The 10,458-nt window shown below is 40.5% G+C and overlaps 1 protein-coding gene across 2 annotated transcripts in view; it reads left to right on the forward strand.

The window, feature by feature from the left end:
* Positions 1 to 315: 315 nt before the first annotated feature.
* Cd86 (CD86 molecule) overlaps positions 316 to 10,458 on the forward strand; it is an 85,106-nt gene continuing 74,963 nt past the window's right edge. For both annotated transcript variants that reach the window (XM_008842931.3, XM_029568248.1), the window contains exon 1: positions 316 to 437. In XM_008842931.3, the coding sequence (XP_008841153.2) occupies positions 385 to 437 (53 nt within the window). In that variant the 5' untranslated portion in view covers positions 316 to 384. The remainder of the gene's footprint in view (positions 438 to 10,458) is intronic.

Here is a 10,458-nt window from a genome sequence, read left to right on the forward strand (position 1 = left end):
AATTCACATCCATAATAAATCACATTTTTTACTGTCTTACCAAACTTTGTAATGCCTTTTTATTCTTTTAGAAACACAGAGGTATTTTCCCATTTTAAACTTACTTTATGCTAGGGGATTCTTAGCTTCTCATCTGGAACTCAAGCCACTGAATTGTTTTTAAAAACCTAAGATTTAGATCTAAATCAAAGAATTTACAAAGCAAGGAAAGGGTTAAAATATCTTTCTCAAGTGTGAGCAAAGTCCAATGAGAAAAGAGGAACTCTCTTAAGAAAAAGTTTAGAGTATACAGTCATTGCCTCATTGCAGAGGAAGCAGAGGCACGAGCAGACGTCTAAGGTTTGCTCTCCCTCTGCAGCACAGACTCCCACAGCCAGATCCACCATGGGATCCTTCCAGAGCTTTCAGCAGCAAGCAAGCAAGATGAATCCCAGATGGTGAGTGGTTGCTGTTAACTCTTGTGAGGAGACTGGGTGGTGACCTCAGTGGGAGGCTGAGGTTGGGGACCAGTGCTCTGACATTTGTCCTTCCTGCCTCTTGCTCTTAGGTGTGCTAGAGAGCTCTTATGCGCGGTTGTCTATTCAAGGGAAAGTGGGACCCCAGGAAGGGAGAGTGAGGGTTAGCTAACAGACTCCCACATTAGGAAGCTTTTCTTTTTCCTACAAGAGCTATTTTGCCACATGAGATAAATTTGTTTTGAAGGGCCCAACGCAGCTGGTAGTTGTATTTTTGAAGGTGACTGGTTTATTTTTTCCAGAAATTGACTGTTTAGAGTCAATTGATTTTAAATCTGGAGTGAGATGCTTTTCAGATGTAGTTTTCGGTACATCAAAGTCACTTTGGTCTAAAGGTGAAGGAAGCAGAGAACAAGCGAAAGAGGAGAGGCTAAAGACAACAACGCAGGGGAAGAAAGGGCACAGTCAGTTCTTTGAGTCTGAGGGTTCCACATCCATGAACTCAAAGGACCAACTGTGAGCCATCTTTCCTTAGAAGACAGAACATGTAGTTAACACTAATGGTCCTTTGTGCCTACTGAGTGGGCGCAGGGCTTTTGTTATTCATTTACATTGTACAAGGCATTGTATGTAATCTAGGGATGATTTAAAGTATGTGGGAGTATGCAAATTACTACTCCACTTTCTATGTGAGACTGGAACATCCAATATTTTGGTATTCATGAGGATCCTAATGGGTGACTGCATACAGAAAAAAATACAAAACAAAAATAGCAAGTCACGAACAGGTGGTAGGCGCTGCTGGGCAGGGTGGAGTAGTATTAGGAGGGAGTCATTCATTTGGCCGTTGTGTGTTGGAAGCCCGTGTGCTGTGTGCTCTGTACTAGTGCTGTTTCACTGAATGCTGTTCTTCACACGGGTGTCCAGACAGGCATTAGCTTTGTGCTGTTTAATAGCTGAGCACAAAGAAGCCAAATAAGTCACCCGAGGCCACGTGGCTCAAGAGGATGGAGGTGAAATCTACCTTGCCTGCTTTGCTGGACACCACAAGGCTTCTTGTTGGGGCATGTTGCCTGGGCAGGGACTTCCTGAAAGGAGCCACACCTACCCTGCCCTTGCCTGGGCAGCTGGAGTCAGTCAGTTGTCATTTATGATTACTGCTTTGAAAGTCTCATCTCTACCCAGCATTTACTGGTTTGAAAAATAGTTTTGCTGTTTTATTTCAGAAGACTAGAATTTAATTCCCAAGTAAAATGTCTTTTCCACTCTAAAAGAATTTAAATATATGTGTGTGTGTGTGTGTGTGTGTGTGTGTGTGTGTGTGTGTGTGTGTGTATCTGTACATGAAAATTTTTCAGAGTGTATAGTTTCCATGGAGCTGTAGAAGTGATACTGCTGAATTGTGCTGGCACTGTCTGGAGGTCTGTGGAGGTCTGTAGGATCACTGGCTGTTGACTGTATGGTTAAGATTCTCTTTGTTTCAGTGCTTCTGAGTCGGCTATGAACCAACAAATAGCAATAATCAAAGTTGAGTCTTAACAGAAATAAAACTGACACAAATTGTAATAGTGAAGTTTTGCTTTTCTCTGTCAAAGTAGTAAATATTACATTTAAAAAGCAAGCAAGAATTCTCCATGTTACTAAGGAAGGATCTTTATACCCATAGTGCCCCCTGATGGTGATACCTTTCTGGGTAATAATCTGCTGAAACTTACTATCCTTAAAGTTACATGTCCTTTAATTAGACAGTTCATCTTTTAGCAACTTATTCTAAGGATATAATAATGTATATCAGTAAAGGTTTAGTGACATGAGTATTCTTCTTACTATTGTTTATAATGAGGGACTCTTAGAAGCAAGTGTTAAAAATAGGTGAATGGTTATTTATGGAATATCTATAATGGAATGTCATACAATCATTAAAAATGCTATTAAAGAACAATTGTAACATGTTCAGCTTAAAAGGAAAAAGCAGAATGTAAAGTGAACGTAAAGTGTTCCCCTTTTATAGATGATACATGCATGCATACAATATTAATCAGGAATGTGAGTGCTTTTCTTTTTGAGACAGTGTCTCATTGTGTAGCACTGGTTGGTCTGGAACATGATATGTAGACCAGGTTGGCTTGTCTCTGCTTTCTGAATGCAGGGATCAAATGTGTGCACCACCATACTTGCCTATGGTTTTATTTTCTACTATGTGCTTTTGAACTTGAATCCTATCTGTAGGCAGAAAAGAAGATTTTCAAAAAGAAACTAGTAACTAAACTGACTTTCCTATGTCTGCTTAGAGGTTTGTGTGATCACTCAGCATTTGTGGGAGTCTACTACTATGGCTTCAGCATTTAGATTGAATTATTTTTGTACCTTTGTTATTAGTAATCGCTGTCTGTTTGAATACAAGACCCCCACATATACACACTTTTTGGCTGTATCACCTTGGACAAGTTTTTTATTTTTTATTTTTTTGGTCTTTTGAGACAGGGTCTCCCTGTAGCCCTGTAGCCCCAGCTGACCTGGAATTCACTATGTAGACCAGGTTGGGCTTGAATTCACAGAGATCCACCTGTCTCTGCCTCCCTAGTGCTGGGACTAAAGGTGTGTGCCACCGTACTCGGCAAGTTGTTTAACTATTGTGATCTTTAGTTTCTTGTTTGTCAAATGGGATTTACAGTGATATGTCATACATGGTTATTATTATTCATCATTTTTATTATTACTGTTAGGGTTAAGGAACAGAGGAAAAATGATTTATCCAAGACTAAATAACTATGTAATGATATTTCTAGGACTAGAATGCCGGAAGTTCCTCCCTCACCCCCAACATATGTGTTTAGTGTCCTTGGAGACTGGCAGGACAATCCCAGGCTGAGCTCTTAGGGTGTTGACCTGATATAGGCAGTGCCCAAGGACAAGGCTGGCCTCCAATGAGTGACTGATTCTAGGGGGACACTGAACACTGGAAACGAAGCTGAAATGAAGGAAGCTGAGGATCAAGTTAGGTGCAGGGATAAAGCCTGCATCGATGGGCTAGTGGGAGAGAGGGGAGATGACTCAGAGACCAGTTATGGTGGCATGAGAGAGGAAAGGATGTATTTAAGAAACATTTGTGTATTGGAATTGACGGGACTTGGTTTTTCACATGTGTGGAGGCTGGAGGAGGAAGGAGGGAAATACAAGGGCTCAGTGATGTCCTTCACAGTAGAGGATACAGGAAGCAGAGTAAGTTTGGAGCAAGAGGAGAGAGAGGACTGGTGGTGCATTCATTTTCTCACATGGAATTTGAGCAGCTAGACAGAGAGTCCGAGTAGACATACAGGTGCAAAGCTCAGGAAAGGGTTAGACCAGGTGGACACTAAGGAGCTTCTGTGTAAAAGCAGCTGGTAATTAAATTCTCATGTGGGTGAGTTCGCCAGGGAGAGGGGATGATGGATTTGGAAGGCTACGAATGGAACTTGGAAAACCTTGATAAGGAAGAAGATGAGGAAGAGCAGTTTACGAAGGACCACAAAGAGGGGCTGGAGATTTGGAATAAACCAAAAGAAAACTGGTGTTAACTGAAACCAAGATGCAAGAGAAAAGAGGATGTGTTCATGGAAAGGCAAAACATACTGATGAAAATTTTTCACTGAGTTCATGAGATACAATGTAAAAGATGACTCTAGTGATGCTGTGGAGAGCACTACACCAGCACCCTCCCCCCAGCCACCCCAAATCATATAGTAAAATCCAAACTTCTAGTACCTCAGAATATGACCATATTTGGAGATAGGACTTTTTACAGAGATCAGATAAAATGAGGTCATTCGATTGAGCTCTAACCCAAAGTGACTGGTATGCTTATAAATAAGAAATTTGTATGGGAAACATACGCAGAGAAAGACAAAACAACCATCTACAAGTCAAAGAGAGAGAGGCCTGCATCTACAAGTCAAGCAGATTCCTCCTTACAGTCCTCAGAAGGAGCCAACACAATGGAAGTCTTCATTTGGTACATCTGACTTCTGGAAAAAAAGAAAACTGCATTGGTTATCCATTTGGTCTGTGGTACTGTTACCAGAGCCCTAGCAAATGAATACATTTGGTAAGAGTAGATGCAGCCAGAGAGACTGAGCAAGTGAATCTGAGAGAAACTACAAAGGGGTTAGGCTACCTAAGAGGACAAAAACATTCCACAAAGCAGAGCGTTGCCAATGTCACATTCTGTAGAAAGATGAAGTAAGATGGTAGAAAATGTTAGTCCAGGGGCTCTTAGTGACTGTTGTAGTACTTCCAGCTGACCAGACAGAGTAGGCATCAGGGAGTCTAGACCAGAGAGGCAGCACTGTGGAAAGTTTGATGACAAAATAGAATCTGCCCACTGGAGCAAACTCCCCTCTACTGTTTAAAATGACACAGAGTCAGGGGCTGGAGAGATGGTTCAGTGGTTAAGAGTACACACTGCTCCTGAAGAGATCTGAGTTCAGTTCCCAGCACCCTTGCCAGGCAGCTCACAACCTCCTGTAGCGCCAGCTGCAATAGAAGCTGATTGTGTGGGCACTTGCTCTTCAGTGTACATTGCTACACACACACACACACACACACACACACACACACACACACACATGAGTTTAAAATGAATCTATAAAAATGATGTAGTCGAGTCAGCCAGACCTAGAGTACTCACTTCTCTCTCTAAAAGCTGAGTAAAGGGGAGAAATGTCAATACTACTTTTTCAACTCAAATCTGGTTTGGAAAGGATTTCAGAAACAAAAGAATTTGTGCAGCTAACATTTCACATGTTGGATTTTGTACCAACTCAGATTCCTTTTGCATTATGAAGTTGTAAGAAACCTGTTTATCTGAGGCATCTTGAGGAAGGAGCCTCTGGTGAATTTGGTGATATAAAGAGGAAAAAAAAAAAAAAACCCAAACAAGCCCAACTGGAATTTCAGGAGGTCTTTGTAACTTAAATCAATAAGTAGAAGAAAGCAACTCAGTAGAACTAGAGTCGAGAAGTATCAAAGCCTTTTCTTGGAAAGTTTTAAATCAAAGAGTCCATGGCTAGACATGGTGCCTCATCCTTTTAATCCCAACACTAAGGAGCCGAGGCATGTGGATCTCTGTGGGTTCAAGGCTAGCCTGGTCTACATAATGAGTTTTAGGTCAGCTGGGGCTACATAATGAGACCCTACCCAAAAAAAAGTTCTAAACTTTGGGGCTGGAGAAGTGGCTCGACAATTAAGAGCACTTGCTGCTGTTCCAAAGAACCCAAGTTGAGTTCCCAGGACCCACATCAGGTGGCTCATCACTGCCAGGGAATCCAACACCCTCTTCTGGCCTCCAAGCAGACACCTGCACTCATGTGGCAGACACTCATACAGACATACACATAAATAATAAAATACAATAAATCTTAAAAAAAAAGAAAGAGTTCAGGGCTGGAGAGATGGCTCAGTGGTTAAGAGCACTGGCTGCTCTTCCAGTGTACCTGGGTTCAATTCCTAGCAGCCATGGGTTCCATTTTCAGCACTTACCTGACTCCTAACAACCATCTGTAACTCCAGTTCCAGGGGATCCACCACCCTCTACTAGCCTCCATGGGCATTGCATGACATGGGTGCACTTATATACATGCAGACAAAATGTTCATATGCACAAAATAAAATTAAGTAAATAAAATTTTTTTTAAAGATTCCAAAATTTAGTATCAAGGAAACTATAGGTCAAACAACCCAATTGTCAGAGTTCCGTATTATTAGGCATCAAACTCATCAAATTTGATGGTAATAAAAGATCTAATAAAAATAAGAAGGAACGAACATTTAGTTAAGTAAACTAGTTGATAACAGCCTGAAATTGCTAAATCTGGAGAAACTTAATTCATCTAACCAAAAGGTAAACCTAGTTTATCACCCCTATTAACAGTGATTTTTTTTTCAGCCAACTAAACAAATCCTTATCAAGAATCTCATAGCTTTAAAGCACCATAGAGGATGCAGATGAAATAGGTGGTGTGTTATTTCTATAATGTAATCAGGAATAGAAATAATAATCATACAAATGACAAAAAATTCAGTGCAGTTAATCATTCGGTGTGCATGCGTGCATGTGTGAGAGTGTGTGTGTGTGTGTGTGTGTATTAGATGGGGAGCCCAGGCTGAGATCCTCCTGCCTCTATCTCTCAAGGGCTGGAATTCCAGGCCTATTCCCCCATGCCTGGCTCTACTCACACATTTTTCATAAAGAATATGAATGAATAGAAGTTCCTCCTCATTAAATATTCAAGAAATACCAATTAGACACTATGAACACATTTTCATTAGTTAGCCTAAACAGTAACACAAGCAATCCAATTAGAAAATGGGCAAAGTACTTAAAAAAGAGATTTCTCTAAAGAGGAATATAAAAGAGCAAATGACCACAAAAAAATATGGTCAGCATTATTAACCATTACAGAGATGAAAACTGAAACCATCATGAAATATTATCATCTACCTTATATTTAAAAAGCAAACAATGGTCACAGCAGTGCTGGCAGGATACAGAGAAATTGGGTCATAATATTCTGTTTTGGAGAGTGTAAAATGGCACAGCCCTGCTGGAAAACAGTGTGGTTTTCTTACAAAAGTAAGCACACACTTATGACACAATCTTGCAATTGTATCCTTGACATTTGCCCTAGAGAAAAGAAAATATATGTTAACACAAAACTAGTACATATGTGTTCACAGCAGCTTTATTCATAATAGTCAAAAACTGAAGAAGGAAATGTCTTTCAGTGTGAGTAGTTGAACAAGCTATGATACACACATACCATGGAATAACACTCAGCAATAAAAAGGAATGAACTATTTATATACACCAAAACTCCAATGAAACTCTGAGGAATTACCCTAAATGAAATGCCAGTCCCCTGAGGTTATATACTGCTCGTTCATTTACATGATATTCTTAAAAGAACAAACTCACAAAGGCAGAGAACAGATTGTTGGTTGCCATGGTTATGGGTGGTATGGAGAATAGGAGTGTGGGACGGTAGGGATACATTTATCAAAGGACAGCACCAGGGAGGCTTGTGGGGATGACACCATTCTGCATATTTTATTAAAAGCTTTTATTTTATTTTTTAATTATGTGTATGTATGTGTATGTGTGTATCTGTGTGTGGGTATGTGTATGTGAGTGCAGGAACACTCAGAGTCAAACCTGATGCTCTTTTTCTAACAGTGAACTGTGCATATTCTCTAGGAGTACGAAGGTGGCTGCTTTGCATTTCTCTGTGGGCCGTATCATGTCTTAGATAATGCCAGGGTTTGAACTCAGTCGGGCTGGTGTCAAACAGCAAGTAGTCCACAGTCAGTTCTCTACTTATGTACTGGTGGCATCACCTTGGAGAAGTATCCAGCTCCCTGAACCTCAGGGTCCTCTGTAAAATGAGGCTCCTGCCATGAGGGCTATAAGAATTTAGAATGTGAGGTGCAGAGAATCATACTCTTTAACTCTGTTTTGTTCTACATTTTAAATTAAATCTTGGGTTTCCTTAGCTCTATCTTTTTTATGATTTATTTTTATTTGTGTGTGTGTGTATGTGTGTGTGTGTGTGTGTGAGAGAGAGAGAGAGAGAGAGAGAGAGAGAGAGAGAAAGAGAGAGGTGTACAAATGTCCAAGGAGGCCAGAAAATTGTGTCAGATCCCTGGAGCTGGAGTTACAGACAGTTGTGAGCTGCCCAATGTGGGTGTTGGGAACTGAACTCAGGTCATAAGGAAAATCAGCAAGCGCTCTTAACAGCTGAGCCATCTCTCCAGCTCCTAACTCTACTTTTTGATAAGTTTTAGGAAATGGAATCCTACTTATAACTTAGAAATAGTGATGGCTGACCTCCTAACCATAGACATGAAGGCAGACCAAATGCAAGAAAGCCAAACCACAACAGTGCCTAAACTTCATTGTCTGTAAAGCAAAATGCCCAAAACATTGAAATAAATTCCTTCCCTGTAACTGCTAACCCTCTGAATATCTTCATGGAACTGCCTATGAAAATCTGGTTTTAAACTTTTGGCACTTTAAATATTTATGTCTGCTTCTAACTTTATTGTGTGGTATATTAGGATTGAACATAAGGTCTCATGCATACTAAGTAAGTGCTTTACTGCTGAGATAACATCTTAAGCTCCTTTTAGAAATTTGAGAAAGGGTCTTGCTAAGTTGGCCAGGCCGGCCTCTAACTCACTATGTAGCCCAGATAGGCCTTGAACTTGTAATCCTCTTGCCTTAGCTTACCAAGTAGCTGAGCTTACAATCATGCGCCACCATGCTTGGCTCTCTACTTCTAACATGTAATGACGTTTTTTTTTAAGCATTTGTCATCACAGGTTATAATACTCAAATTTATACTTCTAATTTCCTAATTGTAGAAGACATGTAAACTATTTTTATTTATTATAAATGTGTTTATACATCTTGCTATAATTTCACTCCATGAATCTAGCTCATTAAATAATGAGAAATACAGAAATTGATTTATGTACAGAAATGCATATTATAACATTATTTAATGAAAACTAAGAATCAATCTAAATGTTTAATAGTGTTTAATAGTGAAGGAAAGTTAAGTAAATTAAAACTGAAGTTGAACATAACCTTTCAATAACAGAAGGGAACAGAAAGCTATAAAATCATGAAGAGAATGATGTACAGGCACAAGTAACTAGCAACTATGTCAAAACTCAGTGCAACCACTAGATTGATGTGGTTATGGAAAAAGGGTTCTTTGCTGGCTGGCAATCTACAGTGAACGTGTAGCATCCTGCTAAACAGTGCAACCAAGTTTAAAAATAGTCTTGTGGTGAAGTACAGCCCTGAGCCAGAACTGGCTACCACAGACCCCAAAGACTGGAAGTCAGTGGTGCAGGACTGGTGTTTCTGTCCATCCCATGAAGTGCAAATGATGGAAGCTGCATTATACCTGCCAGTGAGCCCCATCTCTGTGCCTGTCTCTCCACCATTGTCCTGTGTAAGGGGAGGGCCAAGATAGCCTAGCTTTGTTTATCTCCAGGAGTTAGAAAGGTAAACACACTGGTGAAGTCACCTGACTTTTACATACTGACTCAGTGTCTGGAAGGGGTTGGTTGGTTTGGCCTCAGCCACTGGCTTTACCTTGATCTCTGTTAGGGCAGCAGCTATTCAGAGGAAAGTGAGGTAAGTGTGGACAGAGTGGTTTAAGACTACATCATAATGAGGCCCAGGATGTGGTGAATCAGAGCTAAACAGGAGGACACTGGGACTATTTGCTTAATAATTTACTCAGTAATTTTGGGAAAATGAAGTTGAATCAGATAGGGATCCTATCCTGTGTAGAAGCTGCCACTACTACAAGGAGGAAGAAGCCCCATAGCTGACAGTTCTTACTCTCTGACAAGATTTGTATATGATATTGTGTCATACATCATTTCATTTAATGTTCATAGCTATAGAATGTGTTACTCCCAGTTCTTCACAAGTAAAAACTAGGTCTTGAACAGCACATAGCTGGTAACAGAGTCCCTCTGATTCTAGACCTGAGCTCTGAATATCTATCTATATATTGTGAAAGGTTTGTATGGAGGGATGAGGTTAGTAGCAAGAAAGATTTATGGTATAAAGATTTAAATTCAAGACTTGGGAGATGGTGTCATTGGTGAAATGCCTGATACACAAGCATGAAAACCTGAGTTAGCCCCCAGCAGTCACTTTAAGCCAAGCATGGTGGACACCTGTAATCTCAAAGCTGGGGAGGACAGGAGATCCTAGGGGCTCACTGGCCAGCCAGACTGGCTGAATCAGGGACCTCCAGGTTCACTGAGAGACCCTGTCTCAAAAATAATATGGAGAGCAATTGAGGAAGACACCTGATGGTGACTTATGGTTTCCATATATGTGCATGTGAGTGTATACATGTACACACACACATACACACACACACACACACACACACACACACACACACACACAATAATGTACTTTTCAGCTCCCTGACTTCTA

The sequence above is a fragment of the Nannospalax galili genome, unplaced genomic scaffold, assembly GCF_000622305.1.
Source record: "Nannospalax galili isolate Female #2095 unplaced genomic scaffold, S.galili_v1.0 scaffold18, whole genome shotgun sequence".
In the NCBI taxonomy this organism is placed as follows: Eukaryota; Metazoa; Chordata; class Mammalia; order Rodentia; family Spalacidae; genus Nannospalax; species Nannospalax galili.